This window comes from Melanaphis sacchari, unplaced genomic scaffold (assembly GCF_002803265.2).
Source record: "Melanaphis sacchari strain LSU unplaced genomic scaffold, SCAv2.0 Contig61_pilon_pilon, whole genome shotgun sequence".
In the NCBI taxonomy this organism is placed as follows: domain Eukaryota; kingdom Metazoa; phylum Arthropoda; class Insecta; order Hemiptera; family Aphididae; genus Melanaphis; species Melanaphis sacchari.
Genome location: NW_020271437.1, coordinates 280,516 through 307,634, shown reverse-complemented (window position 1 = coordinate 307,634; position 27,119 = coordinate 280,516). Strand labels below are relative to the sequence as shown.

At 24.8% G+C, this 27,119-nt stretch overlaps 1 protein-coding gene across 1 annotated transcript in view; it reads left to right on the top strand.

The window, feature by feature from the left end:
• The window catches only part of LOC112600196, a 131,182-nt gene that overhangs the window by 90,606 nt on the left and 13,457 nt on the right, over nucleotides 1-27,119 (top strand). The window contains exons 5-7 of the mRNA XM_025347368.1: nucleotides 9,472-9,567; nucleotides 18,880-18,942; nucleotides 26,934-27,017. Coding sequence (XP_025203153.1) covers nucleotides 9,472-9,567; nucleotides 18,880-18,942; nucleotides 26,934-27,017 — 243 coding nt within the window. The remainder of the gene's footprint in view (nucleotides 1-9,471; nucleotides 9,568-18,879; nucleotides 18,943-26,933; nucleotides 27,018-27,119) is intronic.

Genomic DNA, 27,119 nt, shown 5'->3' with positions numbered 1-27,119 from the left:
TATGTTATGCCCGGAATAGCTTTTTTTTCCTCTTTTCGTGACTTTGTCATTAAGCAAATATAACTCGTACGCGTTTTTGCTACACTATTCTCCAACATGTTATTTTCCGTTGTCGTGTACAACAACAAAGAATTGCAGAAATTTAGCATAATAATTGTCACTACGAAACTCGCTGTTTGTACATAGTCATTACGATGTAAAACACTATACTATTGCCACGTGAAGTTGTGGGATGAGATCGATGTCCATACATATGCTTATTAAAAAATCATGTCTATGTGTATCTATAATTTTTGTATATAATAATAAAAACCACTTATAAAGAACTTTATATAATATTTTCAAGCTTTTAGTGGAAAATATTTTATCAATACTTGTAGAAAAAAAAACTAAAAAACAATTGAAAATTTAAAATATCTATTAATAGCATTTAAAGAGTCAAAATATTTAGAAAATTACACCACGTGTAAAAAATTATAATATAAATATTTGATGAAAATTCAAGTAACTTCGGTCATTAAATAAAAATAATATAAGAAAAATATTTGATGAAAAATCGTTATTTAACGCGTAAATATCTATTTTTTTCGAAAACCAGATTCTTTTACAAAATCCTAGTGGAATTACGCTCATAAATTTTGACCTTTCAAAAATGTCAACTAAATCAAATTTTCTACTAGAAATCACCTTTAAAATGAAAAAGTAAAAACCGAAGATTTTTTTCTACTATACATTGTGTATGCATACATAAAAAAATACACACATACTTTATGTCATAAAATCAATACAGTAATCGCTTTGTTCAGAATCTAATACAAAAAACAATAGTATGAAGTTAAATTTGTAAAAAAAAAAAATTAATTAAAATTTAATTTAATTTTTTAATTATGTGATTTAAAATTAATAGCAAAAATACATATTTGATGTAGTGAAAAAAAAATGTTAAATCTATACATCAATATGTAGATAATCCAAGTATACTCAGTCTGATGAAAGTCTTTCAAATTAGAACAACAAACATGTAAATAGAGTTTTTAATATGTGGGATATGTTATATATTAATTTCATAGTATTTATGTAGCTAATGAGCGCATAAATCTTATTAATTTTTCAATAAAATTAATTTTGAATAGTAATATTCAAGTGTGAGACAAACCAATGGGTTTTATTTTTTTAATTTAGACCGCTCGATCATACATCAGAAGCCGAAAAATCTTTTCGTACTTATTTTTTTCCAAAGACTTAAACCTCAAATGTGGATTTGCATTATGCTGTATAAGTGTAACGATACATTTTAGTCAAGTTAAATTGATTGTCAAATTGTCATCGAATTTATATTTATAATATTGTATTATTTTTTGAACGAGAAGAAAAGTTAAAATTTATGCACGACTAATTTCCTTACGTTATAACTACTCCATTTATCTTGAATATGCCAAACGGTTGAAACCAAGTTTTTATTCAATTAGATGCTAATGCATTTTACAAAACTCTTTAACAAAACGTGTTTTAGGAATATTATATTATCAATGAATCGAAATAATTACTATATCATCTTATAACTGTTGAACTCGTAATAAACAAGTCAGATAAATAATATTACCTACTGCTAACCATTCATTATCAAAATTATGTTAAGTGTAAACAGTGTATCTACTGTCACTGTGTAATAAAATATTGTAACTAAAATAATAATTAAAATAATTAGTGAGCGATGACATACGATAATAGAATTTCCAAAGTAAATAAATTTTATTTCAATATAATATTAATATTATCTATGCTCGATTTCAGGCATATTTGTTGAATTTCTCTGTTTAGTTTTGACATTTAGTACACCACACCGATTTTTTACTGCAATCATTAAAACTCATAATTAAAAATATTATGATTTTATTATGTTCATTTAAATAACACAAACAACTATTTTATATGACAACGATTTGGGCTGAACAATACAATGTTCAGTAAAATCTCTTTATGCGAACACCATTGCAGAGGAATAAAAACATTAAAAACGTTTCTGTTAACCTTACCTAATAGAGTTATTTTCCAATGTATATTTATACTACTGTAGAATCTAGAAATGGTCACTAATAAGGAGTGGTATTTGTAAACAAAAATAATATTGCTGATGAAATACATCCACTTTTTCTATTTAAAATTACTTCAATAAATTAATGATTGACGTAAAACAAAAATAATTGCGTCTGAAATAAAAACTAATAAACGTATATACGTGTTTTTGTATTTTATATATTATTATTAAAGTAGACGAATAACGAATATAGAGAGTATATATGTATAATATATAATATATATTATATACATACATACATTTATGTGTGTATCCGAAAACATTGACAATTTTTGACATTCAATCAATGCTCTCATAAGTTGTATTTCAAAAGTCTTATACAAGATAAAAGTTATAAAAGTGAGAGAAAATGGTTCAATATATTATGACGTATTATTTTACTTCATATTTACCATTGAAAGTAGCTTCTTTACAAACAATATACTGACATAGTAGTAAACTTGAGAAATATTACAATTTTTTATTTTAGAAAAATCTATGTACCTACTCAATACTAATATATATAATATTTTATATCTCTTATTTTTATAAAGCTACGACAAAAAATGGCAAAATACAGTAAACAAAAGGAAGTATATTGTTTCTTTCGACAAATTGTTATTTAAAGTATAAATAGCTTTTTTTATGTACACATTTATGCTTATAAATATACTTAAAAAACAATTTTAATATTTACCTACTACTTTCTTTTATTTGTTGTTGGATCTGTATCCTCCATGCATGTTTGCATGTTTGTAACAATAAAATAAAAAGCTTACGAAGAAAAAAATGTTAATCTACTTATACAGTGAGCTAACACATGATTGCTAATTAAACTTTATATAATTTATCCCACCTGAAGAAGCTAATTAAACAAGGGAAAAACGATTGACTGCCGTCTAAAACAGCCGATATGTATTATAATTAATTTTGAAGAATTTAATCAAAATTTCAAACTTTTGACTTTGAGGCGGAGAATATATTTTTTGCACTAATGGGGCTATACTACGTAGTATAAAGTTTGAAATTTCAGGCATTTACTTGGAATAGACTTTTTCCGAGTTAGTGATAATTTTTTTTTTGTTTACTATAGAGAAAAAATGTACAAACTAATAATTGTTTTGTTGTATTTACTGAAGAGTAAAAAAGAGCTTTTAAAAAATCATTCACAAGAAAATTTGATAATTCTTCATCAGCTCTAATTCCTCACTGTATGGTTTTTAATGCATGAGTCGTAACGTTTAACTTTAATAGCACACCGGATGATACTAATACGCTTACTGCAATTTTTCCTTTGACTATGAGCTTAGGATTATTCAAGTTCTAATTTTTAAGCACATCTTAAGATTGAATTTTCAAATACTTTGATTTTTCTACTACTTAAAATTTATTTTGTGATACCAATTTATTCTTTTTAAAATATAATCATCCTTTTTTCTATAAATTATTGTTCAAATATTTTTTTTTTTAATTTTATCTTTAAAAATTATCTTTCGGAACTCAATTTGTGTATACACGTTTTTTACCGGAAGTAACTCATACACTCTTGTTTATGTATCTAATTTTAAAACCTAGTAATGTTAGATAATAGACTTATATGTGGATTCAAACATTTTATAATTTGTAATAATTGTTAGAATATAATAACGATACAATATTATACTTATCTTATACATGGGTAAGACTATTTTTAAGAGCTATATTATCCTTACTGTATTTATCAACATTTAAATAACCCAACACTACTCGTTTGAAATTTAATTTCAATATATTCAATTATATTGACATGAAAAAAAATCCTCCGTTTAACAATATTTAGTAAAATTAGTTCTCATTAATAAAAAAAATTAAATTAATGAATTTTATATTGGTACTAGATATTCCTTAAATTAAATTAAAAATTTTAAGTATTAAAAATATAATCCTTCAGTATACTTAAAATTTTCAAAAATCAAACATATAAATAACATTTTTACTACAGAAAAAAAATATGGGTTAGCATGCTTTAAAAATTATCTCGTATTCAACGACCTAATTACTATAAAAATGATTTATAGCCGTTATACTACTACACTGTGACCTACGATAAGTAAACTCAATTATCTCGCAAATATGAGTGGGAGTTTTTCGAGTGTGTCCCAAGACATTTTTTTAAATGTTGATCTTATTATTTTATTAAATATTACAAAATTACTTCGCACGTGAGTTCACTAGTACTTATTGAACGTAACTGAGTAAGTTTTAGTCGTGTTAATTTATTATCTAAGTTGAAATGAAATTTCCCCACCGTTTACAGTGTTCACAATCACAGCTGAAATAAATAAGTATACCTATAAAGTATTATAGTTGTACATTTGAACCACTATATTTGATCGTCAAACCTGTATCTTTTAAGGTTTTTATTATTTTATATTAAATAGACTTCTATAGCTGTGGACCGAGGATATACTTGGGCTATGAAAAAGGTAAAAATTAAAAATGGAACGCATTCGGGATATCTCCAAGCACTTAGCACTCGTACATTCTCGATTCTTGAAGATAATACGATACCTTGTACGTGTCTATACTAGGGAAATAAATTTAATTAAAATATGTATCACAAACAAAACACTATCATAATATTGTTCTGGGTCTAAGGTACCTATATATCATAAAATCATTTTAAGATAAAAATAATAAATTACTATAGACTGTAACTTTGGTAATAAAATATGACTGGAGCATAATATTATACTCTGTTAATTACTAGGAATATCGTATTGATATTTTTATAAAAAAACAATAAGTTGACCTGTGGTGAATTAATAAAATTCACATAATATGCAACCTGTATGTAACCGAGAGTTAAATGAATTTGAGACTTGTATTAATTTAAAACCAGATCACAGAATATTAATGCGTGAAAAAATAATTTCCAAAAAATAATTCATAATTAGAACTACGAGTTTATACATTTAAAATTTAAATAACACATTTGTAGCTTATTGAGATTCGTTTCAACCAATTGAAGAAAAAAAAGAAAATGAAAATAATGCTTTGAAATACAAATTGCATTTTATTAATATTATTATTGTTATAACGATAGATATCTACGAGTATATAACTACCGTGGACGAGAGTAAAAGTGTGAAAATGTATACATTGTTAACTGTTTTATTATTGCAATTTGCAATCATTCATTTTGATATTATATATTATTATATTCTCCAATGATTTATGATGCACGTCTTTCATTATCACGAGATATCATTTATTATTATTGATCTTTTAGCAATATTCATACGATAGCTTTCAACCCGTTAACAAGTCTTGGTGTTTGATGTGATATGTGCATTAATATCGTATAATAGATAAATTAATCAAAATCTTGTCATGTTATAAATAAATTTTAAAATGTGTATAAATCTTTTCACATAGATTTGTGGCTAACGTGATAGGCTTGCATCGTTATCTTGGTATATTCACAAAATATGTACGTGTAGTTGCGAATTGTGAACACTTTTTTAATGCTACGTCTCAATAACAATTGTATATGTACCTAAAACACTCGTGTAATTAATTATAGCTATTATATAATTTTAAAAAAATAATAATACTCGTATATAAAGTTATGTTTTTAAAAATTAATTTTTTTAACGAATTTTTTACAGAGACACCTACCTAATTGTTTTATACGAGATTTTTTTTTTTGACGTACCGTAATTTAATATAATTTATTATCTCTTTAAATTATAATAAACCTTTTTTTCTATTTTGCTCTCACTTTTATTGTACTTATCGTTGTTGCTTGCGCAAAGCTCTTCTCGTCGACTAATCGTGTGCGCACGTGAAGTATAAGGACATCGATAGTACACTCGTTAGCCCTGCAAAGTACGTACGTAGATTGCTCTCCGGGTAGGTATTATAGTATTTATCATCAAGCCAGAGCCGAATAGAATAAGTTCGGCTTCCTAAAACAAATTTGAATACTTAATTTTTCACTCTGTATATTATTTAATGCTATATACAATTGTTTTCAAGCACATATAACACACACATACATTCAATGGGTTACATGGTATATTCAGTAGTATAATATTCATTATAAACACATATAACACTTTATATTATTATTCTCTATATAATATGTAAATAAGAATTTTATTGAATTTTTATCGGACGAAAATTGTATGTAAATTACATGTTATAGAAGAATATAATATATTCGTAGCACAAATGTGACGATTCTTTGGGTTGCGGTATATAAATATTATATAGAATATAAACGATTATATTATAGGTACCTAACTAACTATATTATGTAATATTGATACCATGATAAATTTTCCATATAAAATTATAACTGCATGAAAAATAAAGTGTATCTTCATGGAATTTTTATGATTATCTAGTAGCCATCATTGTTTCGTTTTCTTAGAAAAATTTAATAAAACCTTATGTATGAAAACTAGTTATTATTAAATCTTTTCCATAATAATTATAATATATTTTGTTGTGCGCCGTGTCACGGTATTAATAACCGTAAACAATAAGCTTGGTACTTACAATGTTTAATAATTAATAAACAGTTAATTTAAGGATAATAGAAATAAAATCTGTTTTACAATGGCTTTCACAGTAAATTATCCACAGTATAATGATTTATTATATAATGTAGGGTAGAAAGATGGTTACTTTGGCCCGTGGCAAAATATTGCTTTTCAATAAGAAATATCAAAAGTGTTTCATTACATTTTTTCTTTCTTCTTTTATTTTTAATTTAACATGTGGGTTACAACTGCACGTTTACACACCAGTACATAAGATTAAAATGTTTTCTGGTTGAAAATATGTGACGCAAATAAGTACTATACAAAGTATACACTTTGTGCTTTATTGCAATACAAGCTCAACTGAGAGAAAAATAAATTTAAAAACCACATTAATATATAATATATACATAAAGTTTTGTTTCCTTATTTTAGTTATTATAAAGCCGTAGCAGTATAATGATTAATGTGTGATTAGAGTTTTGGTTAATATTTTTCTTTATATGGTATGAATTCAACTTATAAAGTAAACTCGAACGACGTTCTGTAGCTGTCTGTAGTACGCGGAAGGGGGGGGGGCTTTTAAGTAAAACCGTGAACTAGGTCTGTGCTGCAGCTGTAAAGGGACGGGAATGTGATTTCACATGTACGCATCGTTTAGTGCAAACAACCACAGGTTACATTAAGGTGAGAGTTAAACTGACATCATATGTCTGTGTCCAACTCGGTTACCAATTTCTCTCAACTCTGGTACTATACACATGTATACATAGTGAACATACAAGCATACTCCCCATTATTTTTTTCCAATAGTAATAAATGTATGTAAACATGAGTGCTCTATGTCGATACAAATTCTTTGTTATCACAAGAACTATCGTTTTTTATTGTAAATTGGTAAGAAAAAATGTTTTTGAAACAAGTTAAGTGTATAAAATATTAATTGAAATACTTAATTGTAATTTCTTATTAATATATAACAATTTTCAAAAAAATCACCATATTAACAATTTACAATAAAAAGAGTGGTTCTAATTTGAAAAAAAAATAAAAGTTCATAAGACACGCTTTTAATAATACAAATAAATTTCAATTATTTAAAAATTTCAAATATTAGATTTCCAATAACTGCATTATTAAAAAAAAAAAAAAAGGAGGAGGACGAGTAGGTTTGATGAATTACACTATAATATTATAGTCTATAGTATTAATATTGAGATCTATATTTTTCAGACAATTTAGTTTCAGTAGTTTCAGCTAATATAATAATGTAGCATAGCATTATTTGATTAGAGTGTTTCATAAATGTCTATAAATTACAGTTTTTATTCAAATTACACAAGACATCGTAATTAAATATTTAAATTGTTTTCAAGTAATTTTTTTAATAATAAATTCCATTAAATTGTTTCTAAAATTGTAAGTTTTTAAAAATGTATTATACATATATATATATATATATTGTTGAAAATGTTTTTAATTATCAAGCTTAATAAATCTTGACACTTAAGTATTTTATTTCGGAGATAATAAAAATTAATTGCTTTCTATGTGACTACTTCAATATGTTGTGAAGAAATAAAATGTTTTCTTTATTGTTCAGTAAAATGGTTGCATTTTTATTCCAAATAAAATGTAGCTTTATGTATGTTAACGTTCAAATTTGGTCGTCAAAAATAAAACTAAATTAAAATCTCTTCCATTGACCTTGTAAATAATTAATTAACTCGGGACAATTTTAATTTAATTTTCAAAATAAGTATTATATGTGTTAAATGATTGACATTTTTATTTATCATAATGTTTAAATACTGAAATATTTATTAGATATTACGATGTTATAAAATATTATTGTAACAATCATCTATAAAAATAATATTCATTTATTTTTTACCATTATGTCGGATAAATATTTATAATTATAAACATAATATAATTATTATCAATAGCTATAATATAGTTTCTACCATAATATAATCAATACATAAAAAGTGTATGTTATAGTACGTATATATAGTTCAAATCAGGGGCGTATACATAAATGTTGTATTGTGAATGAAGGGATCAATAAAAAAAAAACCTAAATTATGACCAAAAAATAGATGTTTTAAATTATTGTCATTATAACATATAAAAAATGGTAACAAATACATAATAATTGTAGATGATACTCAAACCCCCAAAATTCAAGGCCTAGTTATGCTTTTGCATGTCTATAACGATTTTAGTTGTCACAACTCACAGTTGAAAATATCGTAGTTTAATGTCATATAGACATATAGGAATAAAAAATCAAATCTAACGACATTAACAATATGTTTATGCAAAGCAAACGGAAAGGCATCACATACAGTAGTTTTAGAGTAAAAACATGTTTAATAAAATTAATAGAGATAACAATATTTTAAAGGTAAATTTTTAATAATTATTGCAATATTAGTCAACTAAAAAAAGATGATTTTGTATTATTCTAATTATACTTTTCATTACAAAAACAACTACTTTTTTTTAAGCTTTATAAAAATATAACTACTATTTATTTAATAATTATTATATTTCAAAAATGATAACCAAGTTATTTCTTAAATATTATTTTTTATCAATATCAAACCACTTTTTAATGTAGTTTTGTTTTTTAGTGTAAATATGTTTTTAGTACTGACAATTATCGATTTAACATGGTCCACTAACCATTTTTAAAAAAGAAGACAATTGAGATATCTGACCCGTATATTCCCTTGTATTACGTCCCTGGTTCGGGGTACTATACGTTGATACACAAATAAAATTATAAAATCTTGAGGTATTTTGGTCACACTCATACAAATAATTATTCTATATATTTTTCTGATTATTATGTTTCAGGATCTCAGAGTTTTATTCGTACCTTGGATATTTGCAATGATCTTAGCAACTGCTGTTGATGTCGCACATTCAATATATTTATACGGACTAGATACGGTAAATATAGATTCAAAAAATAATAAAATTCTCCATTAAAAATGGACTGTAAAAATTTAATTATTCTTATTGACACTTGACACATTGCAAATTAAATCGCATAAGATTTATGATCGTATTTACTGACTCAATTTTTTAATTTATTAATTATTAATTAATAAATGTTAAGCCAATGGCTAAAGTTGACTCTGAGGGGATAATAGGTACTTCATTACTCATTTACAACCATGGAATAATTGTCAGTAAATCACCTGATACGTATATAAAACTTTAATTTCATTGTTCTCACTAAGCTAACTTTGAAAACGCTTCAACTAATAAATAATATTAAATGTTGATATTAAAATGTAAAATATTTATAAAGTTTTTCTTATTACACGAAATATTATGAAAATAAAATAAATTATACTTCTTAACAAATGTATTTATAAATATTATATTTTACTAATATTCATATACTTGTAAGTTGTAAGACATTTATTAAAATTTCTCAAGTATTTCATAATAACAAATGTATCTTAATTCGATTTAATAAAAATTCACAATTTTATTAAACATCAAATTTATCATACTGATTATGAAAAATAATATCACTTCGGTCGTGCGATATAAAATCCAACATCGTAACGTAAAGTATAATATTACCCATATAATATTATAAGTTATGATTAACGATATCCTCAAATAACTATGTAATAAAATAACTACAATATCGAACTTTAAGTTTATTACATACTAAAATTTTCTTAAGCAATGATTGTTAAATACACCGTAGGCATCCATGTAATTAATTAATATGGACTAATTCAGAGATATACGTGGATTGGGGTCTTAGAATAAGTGAATGATATCTTGATATAGTATATTTCACATGAATTGCACAAGCCTTAGATAACTCTATCTTTGACTCGGGATTTTCGTTTTTAGTTTTTAGTTTCATACCGAATGTAATAACATATTATTAACTTAACGGTTATCCTTTTCGACAATTATACTTTCACTGCTGCTTACCATGGTGAGTTTTTAAAAAGTTGTACCCATATTTGTATTAAGTCATTAAAAATAATTTATTAACAAATTTAAAGCTAAACAGAGCTTCAAAATTATTACAAAACACGTGATAAATAAATTTGACAATCTCTTCGTAATAAATTTCGTAACACAGTTAAATGTAATCATCGGTCGGCGTCTAATGTTCTCGTTCCATGATTTGATTTTTATTAGATGTCTATCAAATCATCATATAACATATTGAATCAACTAACAAAAACTTATTGGCTTTAAACTATTATATATTTATTCTCGATGGTGACTTTAACAGTTTCCTACTCCTATGCCAAATAAAATTCACCGCTCCTATCCTAAAAAAAAAATAACTTATATATATACTACTAAATATCTTGAAACCAATTAATTTTTTTAATAATATGCAATTATTTTTTTATCCAAGTTAAGTTTAAAAATAAAACGTTTCTATTCAAACCTAATATCTGCTATTTATTTTTATAATGTATACAGGAAAAACTTTATAAATTAATAATTTATGCGTACGCATACGTATTGGAGGATGGACGACTATCGACTAATTCAATTATAAACGAATAAACTTTAGAATCGAATTGTCAACTAAACGTTGTAATATTATAGTATACGAGATAAACCCGTATCGATTACGATCTCTATAAAGCGAATGTTTATATGACGTAAAATGTATTATATCTATATTCTATAAATAATTAGATAAGCTAAAATAAAGCACAACCACCGTCGTCAACAACGAGTTTCTTGGAGAAAAATAATTACATCTTTACTAAAAATAAACGAATAAAAAATCCAATTACACCATTCAAAATGTTGAAATGGTAAAATAAATTAAAAATTATGTTAGTTTATTTCATAAAAACCAAATAAATATTCAATACAATTTTGTCACCCCCCCAAAATTTGCCATCCAATACTGCCGCACAGTTTGCAGTGCCTTTAATCCATCCCTATTTATTCCTTTTTATAAGAAATTTAGAACGTATAACAGATACAATCGTAAAAAACTATACACCTAATAAAAATATTATGATTATTTTTTGAAAGTTTAACTCAATAAACTTTAGTGGTTTCAATTATATTTTACGCATGTAAATATAAGTATTCGTACAATAATATTTAATATACAAGTTGATTCACCAATCATGCTCATCCCTTTTTTTTCTTTTTCACTAATTTAGTTATACATAACAAGAAGTGTTTTCCGAAAATTTCAATCGATTTGAAATTTTTAAATATGCTTAATGACTATAGTTTCAAATTATTGAGACTTTATGTACCTACTATACTTAAAGAATGTCTTGCGGAGATACAAACTTCTGTCTTTTAAATGAGAACCCCTCCCTTTCCTGCTTTGATTATTTAATGGATACAATTTCTGAATATTTTTATCTATTAGAATTAAAATTCGAATGAGTTTTTTTTTGAGGTTCCTTAATTTTGTTTACTATGAATAAAAGATCTATGATAGTGAATTTGGAAGATAAAGTGATTACAATGATTTAAAAATTCTTGGTAATTAATATAAATCCATAAACATAAATAATTTGTAAAAATAGTCTTTATAATAAATACTAAATCTAATATTACATACATTTTATATTTTTGTTAGACCATTTTTCAAAATCACTAATCAATTGAACTGCAATTATACATAATAATGTCATTTTTGTGTAATTAAAGTAACCAAAGATGTATCAGGATATTATTCAACTAAATAAAGGTTGTATTTCAATGTATATTTTATAATTTAATTATCATACAATAGTGTAATGTAATTAATTTAATTAGTTGAATTAAAATGAATGTTGATAGTTAATGAAAATACTTGTACAATAAATGTATGTGAGGATCATAGTAAATAAAAAATCTGTGAAAATAAATAAACCACAAATATTTTAGTTGAATAATAAATATTATTACAATGTATAATATGCAAATACTCGATTTCCAATAAATATAGATAACCTATACATAGAAAAAAATTGAAATACAATAAAAATTATGGATATATAATAGAAATTATTGAGAGAACATCGGCGCAATAAATTATAATATTATTCTGTATTCATAAATACCTATATTATACCGAAAAAGAGAAAAGAAATTTATACGAATTTCTAAAGATACCTAACCTAACCTGAACCTTGTTTCTGTACAAATATTAGATCCATTGGGGTACCGTTGGTTCGTTAAAAATGTATCAAATACTATCACGTCGTTGTTCTTTTATTACAACATTAAACTTAACACTACAAGAATAACATACTTACTAGAAAACAAAAGTAGAAGTTTTTTTTTAACGGTAGAATCGTTTATCACAATCACATTATTATAGCAGCTCTAAACACACTAAGAAAAACTTAAATCGTTAAACTTTTGTCATGGTTTTCTGAATGATATGGTTGAAAACTACGGATGCACTGTGATGTACTTATCAATATATATGACTACCACTTAAATGTTAAGTACTCAGTACTCTACTTTCACTAAATTCTACAACATGAGCCTTATACTAATACTGATAGACCGGATTTGGTGCACTATCAGAGAGTGCTTCTCATGTACGACTTACAACTTGACAAGATTATATTTTTATGTAATTACTATCAACGCCAGTTTTCATTTTATTTTATACCTACTCGAAGTATATTGATATAAATATATACGATTAAATACTACATACCTACATTAATGATGCGTATTTAATCGATCACTCATACCTACGTGTAACCCTAAAATCGAGGGCGATGTATAAAGTATACAGTATAAAGTTTAAAAAATGGTTCTACTGTTATGTTACTTCGACATTTTGATCAAAATTTAAATTATACAGTACCATGTAATATGATACATATCTTTAATTAAATATTCATATCAATACAAATTGTGTACGTGTGTAACAAAATAAAAAATAAAAATATTAACTCTAGTAACTGAAATCTCTTTAAATTGAATTGTATTATATTATAAAAATTATTTTATACTTTTTAATTGCAAATTTTTATTTATTTAAAAGTGATTGTTTAAATAGATTTTTATTTTATTTTATTAAATTCAAACAAAATATAATTTGCTTAAAATATGATAAAAAAAGAAAAAAATCTTTGCATTAGGACATTTTTTTCTTTGTCAATAAAAAATATCTAAATCCTAAATTTGTACCTATTAAATTAAATAAAACACAATTTATTCAAACTTATTGTAAATTTTGAAGAAAATATTTAAACATAGATGATTCTTAGAAATATATAGGTTGAACATTATTTAGTTATGTCAGTTGTAAATATATTATATTATACTATGAGGTATGTGATAAATGGTTTTTATCTATAACGCCCACTTACATATTTGCATTGATATATTTTTGTAGAGTGTTTTATTTTTATCAAATATAATACAAAATTTTACTATACATTTTCACATTTCATACTTTATAAATTATAAATTTGAAATATTATGCTGTCTTAAGTTTCTATTTTAATATTCGTCTAAATGTTAAAAAGAAACATTTTAAATGCGACTCGGATACTCTCTGTAGTATTCTTCTCTCGATCAATGATTGTACATTCAATAAAGAATATAAAAACTACTTTTAAGTTTTATACCATCCTAAATATGTAAGCGATTTATTTCTGAGGTATGTGTTATATTTTTCTAGAATCCATTAATTAGTTAACTATATTTATTTTATTCTAAATATATCATTTTAATAGAATAATATGATGAACAATTACTAAAAACTTAAAACACACTTGCAACATGTTATAAAATAGTTTTTCATTTTGAAAAAATACAATTTTTTCAAAATACAAACTATACCTATTATACGTCTGCGTGGCGCGCAATCTGAAGTTTAAGCTCACTACCAAGTAACATTGACAGCTTCATTCAATGTATAAACAATAGAAAGTATTTTAAATGGACTATACTGAGACTAAATAAATAATTAACTCTCGTTAAAATGTTAGAATTTTTTTATTTTTTTTTTTTTTTGAAATTCATAGATTCTAAAAAATGTATAACTTACGTTACTTTACATAATTTAAATAATTTACCACACCGTTGCATATATTATTTATAATTAATATTTTCTGTAGTTAAATTAATAATTATGGTTATTTTGTACGTTTATACAACAGGAAACATACTCGTATTACAAAAATAAATAAAATATGCTCTATAATTCAATATATATATAAAGGAAAAATAAAACAACATATTTTAATTCGGTACAATAATTTTATTAATTACATTTAAAATATTTATTAATAATTTAATGCAAACTAAATACTTTACAACCGTAAATATTGTTTTTAAGCTAAAATTCAATTTTTCGTTTTCAAAAAAAAAAAAAAAAAAAATCTATTCTTCCATATTATTAGAATACATATATATATACAACTTTTTAAATATTTATTTTAACTCGTCAAGTCTAATATTATTGGAAACATAGTATTTAAAAAAATATTTTATCAATCAATAATATGATCACTCTATATCAAGTACTATTAACTCTTTAACCAATAGGTTTATTGTATATAGCCTGTGCTTAAAATGTATTTGTTTTAAGCGTTTTAAGTTTAGAGTACTATGCATATAATTCAAGTGTAATATATAATAAAGTTTTGAATTATAATCGACCGGGAAGTATTATTGGACAATAAAATATAAATATAAAAGGTTGGTTACGATAGAAAATCTATAGTGGTCGACCAAACTATTAATTATTAATCGCGTCTCATACGTCCGGTTCAACCTTATTACGCCCATACCGCGGAGACAAGACTTTCCGTCTATAGCGCACTATTAGAAATGTTCAATAACTTGAATGTTTTGCCGACCCTTTAAAACAACTTTAACCTCAGGCATTAATTTACATATATTCGGAAAGGTTCATTTGACCCGTGGTAATTGTGTTTCAATCAAAAGTTTCTTGGGTGTTTTTTTTTTTTTTAAATCGATTAAATGAGTTCTTTGACTATGATATAATTTACGGAGAAAAAAAACAGTGTTTCATAAATTGAATCTTTTTAGTTTTGTATTTTTTATTTTGAAAAAGGATGAACTTGTAAAAAACATGTTTGTTTTTTTTTTTTTTTGTGACATTTACAGCTCAATATTATTTTGGACGGACTTTTTAGCTTCTTTTTTTCGTGTACATCATATATAATAGCTTTATACGTGTATATTTTATTAGACATATAGTTGTCTTTAATGATCTTATCCTTTGCGGTTTCTAGAGCACAACGTCTTACAAGAATAAATAAAATATTTTTTAAGAGATTAATTATTATTTAAACTAATTAGTCACATATATAATATATCATAAAAACAATTCAATTAACATTGCAAATTATTTTTATAAATAATTTATATTAATAATTAAAATACTATATAATATTATATTAATAAGCTTAAGAATTTCCATAGAACAAATTGACTTGTATAAGTAACACATTTATATACCTACGTAGTAAACTCAACAACAAATTTATTATTTTTATACGATTTTTTTAAACTTTTCCTCAATTATTTCGAATCACTTCAATTACTGCCTATGAGTTAGGTTAAGGTCTTTTATTTTAGATCGACATCTGGACTAGCCATGTAAAATTAAAATTGAAATACTTTGCTGTTTGAATTAATTACTGACATTATTTACTACATTTAAATAATAAAATAACAATGTCACAGAGTTATAGATAGGCCATATAAACATACCGTCGTATATATTTTTTTTAACAGCGAGTTAACAGAACAGTTATTATTAACAGTAGCGTAACTATAAAATTCTAGCCCATGTGCAATATTATTTTATGGCCCCTAAAAATCGTTATATGAATAAAATTAGACAATTACACGTATATATAAAATGTATAATTAATTATGTATTATAATATTTATAATTCATAAAGTATATCATAATTAATTAAATTATATTTATACATGAAATAAATGACATAATAATATTTGTTTTTATACTCTTCGTAATATAAATGTTTATGGTTTTATCGTAGTATATTATTTATTATAAAATAGTTTAAAATTACAGTGGAACCTCGATAACTCGAATCGGTTGAGGGCGAAAAAAAAATTCGAGTTATCGAAAATTCGACTTATAGAAGTTCGAGTTATCGAGGTTCCACTGTATTAACAAAATGTAAAATTTTAATATATTTTAAACAAAATATTAAAATTCTAGAGCCCCCTTTTGGACCATCTAGACCCCGGGCCCCGGTGCAATGCATACCTATGCAACCATGTATTTACGCCACTGATTATTATTAAACTATTATAGATCTATTAGATTTACAATATTTTTAATGTAACTATTAATCGACAATTACTACGATACAGTAGTAATTGTTTATTGTTTATTTATTTAGCTATATATATATTTTTTATCGTTATATTATGAAAATAATAGCAATTTATACGTTTTGATTGTATCAATTTACTAAATTACCTTAAATAAAATAAATAAAGGTCCAATACTATCGTAATTCTAGTATCATAAACGGATTCTATAATAGCATCTCTAATGTCGTTATCGTTTTATAATAATATAGTATTTTGTATAAACAATTTTTTTTTTTTTTTTTTTATTACTTGTAGATCTTATAAGTTACTTATCTTATCGGTTGAAGCACAAAACGATCGTTTGTGATATAAACATTCTATTCGAATTTTTAAAAACGTTGCAGTGTATACCTATATATAAGTACTATTAACTCGAAGACTCGGAACTAAAAAAATCGTGTTCGAGACATCTCTTAAGAACACTCGGGATTAACTGGTCCGTCATACGTTGCACTGTTTGCTTGTTACGCGAGCCTTATTTTTTTCTCTTGTGTATGCTTTTGTCATGTCCGACCTTTTTAGGGAACAAATCCCTGCGTCTATTGAAACGTCTTGCTAGACAGTTTCGAGAATTCTATTCAAAAGCTAACTGTTGTTATCAACCACTCCTTTTACACAGACTAACGTCGGCGTAATCAACCACCGTGTCATGTACTCATGTACTTTATAAATAGCGCAGTCAACACGATTTTAATGATTAACATAACGTGTACGATGACTGATATTACATTTATCGCAATATTATTGATCTGGATATTGACAAGTGATTATCGAATGGAAAAGTGGAAGGTGACCAATAAACGACAAAATCCTAATTGCACGTCACTACTTGATTGTTATTTATTATAAGTTATTCCATGTAAAAACCTTCTCGTATTCAAGACCATAATATTATCAGTATAAATTTTGAACAGTTATGATTTGATTTTTTTTTCCAGTAATTACAATCGTATATTAAAATGTAATGCTATGCACATAAAATTATATTATTTGTAGTCGGATCATCGCTGTGTGTAAAATGAAATGGATACTACGCGGTCACATCGCTTGTCATCGCAAATCATTCAGCTACCACCCAATACGACGTACAAATATAATACGATGTACTATGTTCTATAACCTGTAACAGGTGTGAACGCGCTCGGAATCTCGATTACATAATACTATTCAGAGAAATTATTCTAACGTGCTCCCTCCACCCCCATTTTTTAAAATTAATTTACTCAAATTCTGATTTTTTGAATTTTTAAATATTGTTAAGTATCATATTATTACTATCAAATACTTAGATTACTTAAATAGTTCTATGACGAAACCTACTTATTTTTTTTTTCAAATAAGAATCTCCCTTTGTTTCTTATGAACTATTAAGCCAATGACTTTTTTAAAAATTTGTATAATATATATATAAATCAAAATTCTAACAAGTAGTTTTTGATTTGATAAAACTTAGAGTACTAAAAATAATAAGTCTGTGTTATAAGTTTAGAAATTATAGCCGGAGACTATATAACGATTTGAAGACTATAGTAATTAATAATATTTTACAATCTATAACAATTTGTCTTGATATAATAAATACTAAATTGATTCAATATGACATCTATTTTAAAAATTACTAGTTAATTAATAAATCAGCCTGACTAAAACAAACGGCAGATAGCATTAGACAAATTATTAATATATTCCAGTTCACTAGCTATATAGTAATTTTGATAAGAGAATATAAACATAATTTAATGGTAAAAATAAAAATCTATTAAATTATATATATATATATCATGTAGTTATAAGAAAACATATTTCATTAAAATTAAATTCATAATTACGTAAATTACCTCTAAATAATCTTTGTTGTATATTTCAAGTAAAAATCATAATTATTATAATTATTGTTATAAATTACAGGTTGAATTCAATCCGCCAACAGCAATTTTGTATACTATCGACTTTTTTCTACTAATTTTAAACGTAAGTATTTTGTTCACATTATTAATCAATAACAATTATTCAATTTTTGTAATATATTTAAACGCCTAAATACATTAAATAAAATAATTTTTTACAATTTAATCAATGCAAATGCGTTAAATTAACTTATAAATAGAAATTATTGAAAATAATAAAAGTATACTAATTAATTTTTAAACATACTCGGAAATCAAAGTTTTTACGGGATATTTAACTTATTGATAGTATAAAAGCTCAAAAAGTTTTTTACAAAATAATTTAAAATTTAAAATTTAATGTTAATTTTTCAATTTCTTGATAAATTTTAAGAAATTACAAAAATAACATAATTAAATAAAAGCAAATGCCAATCGAATATTTTTATCAAAATTTTTAGTTGCACTAATCACTAAAAATTATTTTTCTGAAACAATTATAGTTTGTCAATTTAAAAATTTAATCGATATATCTTGCTTCTGTGGCAAAGTGAACATTGTAAATTAATATAAGCAAGTGGAGGTAATCGACCGAAGTTAATTGTATGGTATATACAAATATTTAACTGAGTATATTTTTAAACCTTAATTAAAATATGCACTTTCTGTTCTTTTCATATAATTTGCATTTTCAAATATTAAGACTTATGTATATCCCTTTCTATTAAAAAATTCTAAAAATGCCACTGATTTACGTTAAATATCAACACAGTTTTATGTTTTATTTTCAAAAAATTATTTCACTCTAGTGCACACGTATTTTATAAGTCAAAAATGTCTTTATTTCTTATTTTAATTTATTTTAAATTCCATCCCACACTACTTTATTCCAAGTCGTTATTTCACGTCTTACTTTCCGTGTATAAATATTTAAATTAGAAAAGTTGTCGCATATATTTTATCTCTCGTTATGTAAACAACTGTTATTTATATTATTTTGAGTATTGACTTAAATGTAACCAAACAAATCACGTTGAATTTTATATACACATCATTTCAGTATTAAACACATTTATCAATAGATTTTTCATATTATTTGCTCTTGTAATTACACAAAATTCTGAAATAATTAAAATTTATTATCATGTCGACTTGTATTTTGTATTTTAAAAAATTTTTGACTTATTAACTTAATTATAATAACTATCATAGATCAATAACGTGTTTATTAAAGATTTCAACGTATTACATATTTTGTATTTATAATGCTATGCATTTATCATAATTTTAAGGCCACTTAGAACTCCACCCTTCTTAAATTAGTAAACTCAGGATAAATTCATACACCTCTATTCCCCCCTATCCTTGAAGACAAGATTCCAATTACGTTAAAGTCAAATCAAAATGTTTAAATATTTATTAATAAGCTGTTATAACACCAATCAATGAACATCATATTTGATATGCATATAACAATTGGATGATAGTCTTTAAAATTTGAAATCTCAATTATCTTTATCAAAAGTGATTTTATTCCTAATGTAGTCTAGGATATTTACAAGACGCATATACTCCCATATTTTATTTTATTATATCCATTGGTACATTTACCAATGATACAATAAAAATACTTTTTAATAAAGACCCAATAAATTGTCTCCAAATTTAACCAAAAGCATTTTGATGTAATTAAATGTTTGTTCAAATAAATCAACAACACCAAGTCTTCATTTTTAAAATTCACTTTTCGCCCAAGGGTATACCACATGTAAAAATAAACAATAATATAATTTCTACCGTATCCTAATTTAGTAAAATATGTAATTTAAATTTTTGACAAGCGCCTGAATAAACGAACATTTTGTACTATCTATTGTTTAAGTTGCTGCCATGGACACTTTGTACAGTAATAATAAATTGGTAAAAATCGATCGCGCACATTTTTTACGGTATAAATAAATCATAGAAAATATATTTTAGATAGGATAAAATAAAATTGCTCAAAACTTTAGATCGCGAATCGTGATCGCAATCAGTATGAGACATGAGTTTGGTGACACAGTAGAACATGACCTATATACTCTAAAATACACTATGAACCAAAACAAAACTACTAAACTAAATACTAACATTTTTAAATATGGGTATGAATATACCGTTTTAAGAATAAATAAATCAAATATTCGTTAAAAGTGTTCAAAAGTGACTTGTACAGGTAATGTTATTACAAACCTTTATAAACCGGTGAATTATAAGTTATAAATCATTTTATTTTCATACTATACCATAATATAACATCAAAATATTTAAAAAAATACTTTTATATGTTTATATCATAGTATGAATTATTTACAAAATGAACTGATCATAATCATGATCCAAGTAATAACAATACTATATAGAAGCTCAAAAATCTCACACTATCTACTATCTTGTATAAAAAGCCGAGCTATTCATAATAAAGAATCTATTAACTGCCAGTGTTTTTTAATAACAAATTATGTGATATGTATAAATTCATTTTTATCTGAAATAATACAATCTGTCCGCCATTGACTGTTGTTACTATCTAAAACAGTATTAACTATCCGCAGTTTAAATTTTTTCAATAGTAATAAAACTCATCTGGGTATATATAATCTAAGTATGAGATTTAGCTAAACTTTAAAATCTCAAAACGCTTCAGATGTTTCAATTCATTTGTCTTCGTTAAATCACTTCAGCTCCATCGTATAAAAAAATAAATAATTTTCACAAAGACCTCTAAATGTAAGCTTTAAATCAACCAACAAAAAGTTATTAAACCGCATTACTTCACCAAAGAACTCGAAATATTTAAAATCCGATAATCAAACTTTTGTTTTCCCGCACTGTACCCAAACATTTTAACAAACTACTAAAACTATACTATCCTAAAGAATTAGGAACCTATTCTAATCGTGCCAAATTTACTTGCTTAGTTAATCACCCATTATTAGTATCTAATATTGTAGTCATGTCATTAAAATAAATTATTGTAAATAAAATTATATTGATTTGGTAGTACTTTTAAACAAAAAAGAAAAAAAAAGCTTTTTTTACCAAAAAGACAGTCTTCTGTAATTGTATAAAACAAAATCCAGTAAAAATTAATAGAAAAAAAAATTTTAAAATCAAACTTTTTGTTAATTTCCTAAAAAATTATACCGTGGTTTTTTTAATAAGAAATTTTATAAAATATTTTAAATATTTTTATGGATAATAGCTAGTAATTTTTATTGTATTCTGCCTTTTTTTGTTTTACATTTACATGAAAAACAGAAGTTTCAAAATTAATTTATTCCAAAAATTCAATTTTAAATCAATCTAAACAATTCATTAATATTATGTTCATTCAATTGAATTATTTTTTTTTTATCACTGATAAAGAAATTAAATTTAAAATAATCGTTATTAATTTTAGTATTTTTTAAATTAAAAAAAATTGTAATTATTAAAATAATTGGTTTTTATTTTTGTGTTAGGTATATTTATTAGATTATGTCCCATAGAAATTAACTATACTTACAATTAAAGATATTTATGTGTTCAAAATAATATTAAAAGTCGTTCTATTAGTATAAAATCAATTTTTCATTTACTTTTATACTTTTAACATTATAATATTATATGTAAGTCCAATTCCCAATCGTTTACATAATAATATGCTACATTAAACTTTTGAAGACATTTCACTACGGTATAAAAAAAATCAATTCATTGTAAAATCAATATTATTTTTTCACATCTCTCTGAAGCTGATATCAGTGAATAACCTATATTTTAGATTTTGAACGAACAACAATGAATGCATTTATTTTACAATGATGTGTTTTATTTATTTCTCATCACCTTTTAGAGCCGTAAAAATTCATGCAACTTTAGCTTTTTATGATGGTTCCTAGTAGAAAATTGGATCTAGTTAAGTTTAAAATATATGGATATATTTTGATGGTTTAAAAATAAAAATAATTAATACATAAATCTATTATTATTTATAATTTTTTTTTTTTTTTTTTAATGATTTAAGTATAGTAAATACTAGATTCAATATTACATTTATTTTATATGTTTTTAAAACCACTTTAAAGAACTAATATTTTTACTATAAATATTTTAGTAACTCAAAAACTCATTTGTCAAAGTTTAAATTAGGTACAGTAAAATTTTCAAAACTGAACTCAGCAATAATAATAATTTTCAATATAATATTGGGGATACTTTACGACTTCCCCATAAATTTAAAACGATACCTTAAACATTATATTATTTAAGAAAGAAAACTTCATGATAACATTGATCATTAACATAATTAAAAACTTATACTTCGAAAGGTTATTAAAAGACAATTCGTGTAAATATTTTATATATTAGCTTAATATACCTTCTATAAAATAATATTTGATTATATGAGCAGAGTAATATTATAAGAAAAATTAATCATCAAATTACAATACGATCCTTTCAATTTACCCCTGTTTCCTATACGTGTGCATATTCTTGTATACAATTTAAATTTGTACCATGTTGTTAGAATATGAATATACAAAATACATATTATACGGTGATTCTCAACCTTTTTACATCCAAGACTACCAATCCATATTGAAAATGTTTACCTAATAACCAAAAACATAATAATAATACAATAACATTTATTTTATAAATTAAGGTTTCCTTCGCATACTATTGTACCACCTCACCTAACCATAGATTGAAAAACGCTATTTTAATATATATATATATATATTCACAACTTATATAACTCTCAGACACGAATGTGAAACGTAGTAAGTAATTAAATATATAATAAATGACCAAGAGTAGAGGGATTGTTTTATAACATACTCTATATAATGAGATCGAGGATAATGTCGTACCTATTGAAATTCCGGACACAGTTTAATATTAATGAATCTCTATATTCCCACACACAAAATAAAATCATAAAAATGTTTAACGATGAACATATATGATAATACTGTTGAAATACATTTAAAATCAGCACTCCCCAAATGTACCAAATTATTATTAAAACATTTAGTATGATTAAAACGAATATGTAATTCATATACCTGCTCAAAAAATCCAAATCACAAACATGTCAACAATAATTATTATAGTTGCTTTTAAAAGGATTTATTGTAATATGAAAAATTATGTCAACGAATATTTTATGGCATAAATAAATATATGAAACAAAATTAAAAATCTGTTGTAACATTTTCTTCTCAATATCTTCTCTAAGTACTATAGTACCAAGTAACAAAATATTACGATTGTTTGTGAAAAATATAATTTTCAATCGACTGTATAAGTTTTATTTTATAAATCTAAAAATACTCAAGTATAATAAACCGACGTTTTACGCACCTGTAGAATAAAAATTTATGTAATAAACAACATGTAATGGAGATTTGATTTTTTTATACCCTCCACGACGACGTGTCGATACCAAACCGAATAAATCAAATTAAAATGACAGAATGTTTTGCATATTTTGCAAAGGCCTTAAGAAACTGTTATTATTAACCACTTTAATATCCGATCGGAAATTATAATTATAAGAAAGGACAGAAAGGTTGAATTTCTATTTAACCGTTACCTATATCATAAAACTACGTATATTAGTGTAGGTGTCAATGGGCTTTCAATAGTGTAATATATTATGTATGCATGAGGTAATTTTGCTCTCGGTTATAAATAAACGACCAAGCTTAAAATATCTATTTAATAACAGTGTATCAATTGAAATAATTATTACTTTATTTCTACGCGGAAAATGATTAAAAAAAGTACGAAAATAACCCCAAATATATTATCAGTCTTATGTATTGGATTGTCTGTACTTTTTGTTAACGATTCGTAGAGATAAAGTCGTAAAGATCTTTTCTTTGATTGATGTTTACCCATATACTAGGTACTATATTATGTTCGTTAAAAGTATTGTCTGAAGAATTTTACAAGTACCCATTACTTAACATGGACATTCTCACTGGTGGGAGAATATTGGATGTACAGACCTCCCTCTCAATATTATTTTTTCAATGCCAAATAACAGGAACTTATGATGATATAGTAATGTTTAAGTATTTTTCATGTACTTATCATACACTTACTATAGTAATAGAAAATATTAATATATTTTTGTGATGATGTTAGATTCGTTATCTTTTTCTATATTTTTTTTTACATTCAGTGATGAGTAAAACATAAATTATACAATATAATAAATAATAAGTTCAAACATTCATTATATATATAATCTATAAAAATAAGACACACAAAATTGAAATCATTTAATCCTAAATTGTCTTTGACAAGCGCAAAGTCTGAATTAAGTATTCAAAATATTATCATATCATAAATGTATAACAACTATAATTTCAATACTCAATGGTTGTTATACGCCATTGACAGTATATCAACTTCGATTTACAAATGGAAAAACATTTGAAAAGGCAGAAATCTGTCTATTAAAAGCATAATGGCTGGAGTAAAGAGTAAGTTAACTATTATTTTTTTTTTTTTGTAATTTACAGTCACTTTTTGGTAACATCTCAACGGATCAACAATGTTAATAATTTAAAGAGAAAATAATGATTATTGCTATAAAATACGGTCTTGATATCATATTTATTTATTTATTTATATTATTTTAGCTGTATAATTCAGAAGTTAATAAAAATATATATTTTTTAAATGAAAATTAAAATATAAAATACAATAAAAATAGTATTTATTGAGATTTAAAAATATATTTCATTGTTATCATGGGAACTTAAAGGGTAGGGCGAGGGCTACAAACCCGTGGATAACTTTATAGTAAGTTTTTCTATCTTACTCCATTAAAAATAGGTATTCAGAAAACGCCCCTGTAAAACCGATAATAATAATCCTTAAATTTGTTCACGGAACCGTGTTTCTAAGTGAAGCTATTTCTATAGTGTAATATTTTTTCTTAACATTATTTTATTCATTGAAACTATCTTATACGCGATCAAAGCATAATATTATCGTTCTAATTATGTACGTATATTATATAGTTATTTATTGTACATGAAATTGTTGGGGCACGTGTTTTCCACTCGAAAGAGTTTTTTCTCAAAGAAAAAAAATCATTGTGATAAAATATTATTATGTTCACGCACATTATATAATACATAATAATATAATATTATTATTATAAACCAATAGCTTTCCGCTCCGCATAAAATTTAAAAATAATAATAATGCCGTAACGATGGCATACATTAAGTTTCTCACGACAGTATCAAACTCAATACACGAACACACACACACACACACACACACACACACACACACACACACACACGCCCACGCACACAATGATTCCCTAAGCGCGTCTTTATGTCAACCACCTACACCAACCAATAGTTAGAAATTACCTCGCGGTGCGCACCCTTCGTGCATAATATTTAATCAGCTTCGTGTTGAGACGCCTAGCTTCACGCGCAACCCTTCTCCTTTGTACATGAATATGATCAAATTTACATGTATCTATGGAGCTTGTCAACCGATCTGGCATCTATTTAACTCCACTGCACGCGGTAAGCCTTCAAAACAATCAAAGCAATATAATATTAGCGTTAACCGTGGGTTATCGCATAGTTTACCTATAATATACGGAACAAAATATTTTCGTTATGATTTGAATTTGCTCGTAACCGGGTGTAACATAATACGATATCGTCGTGTAATATCCCTTTCAATCGTTGTATGATGACAATGTATGAACACCATCTATCGAAAAAAAAATATCTGTAAATAATACATAAAAACGCCAAGATAATAAAATGATGATTTATTTCATTTTTATAACCATTTATTATTTTACGTTTATATATTTTATTATATCTATTATTATAGTAACACAACTAATGTAATGTGTACCAATTCTTGAACCTAACCTAACTTCCACGTTGTTTATGTTATTTCAATTCTAAACCATTTATTCCCTCTAAAAACAATATATCCTAAATAAAGATACGGTCTCAGTTAATATTGTCTACAATAATGTAATTATATATTTTACAGCTGTATGCGGTACTCTGTGTGATATCTCAATATCAAGAACTAATGGCGGGCAGAGGTACTGCACGTTTTGAACAAACCTTGAAGGTAAATATTCAAAGCATTATTCACTCTAAAAGTTTATAATTACTTATAAATGTCAGGTACATTAAAATAAAAGTTTACAATGTATTAAATATAATACATAGA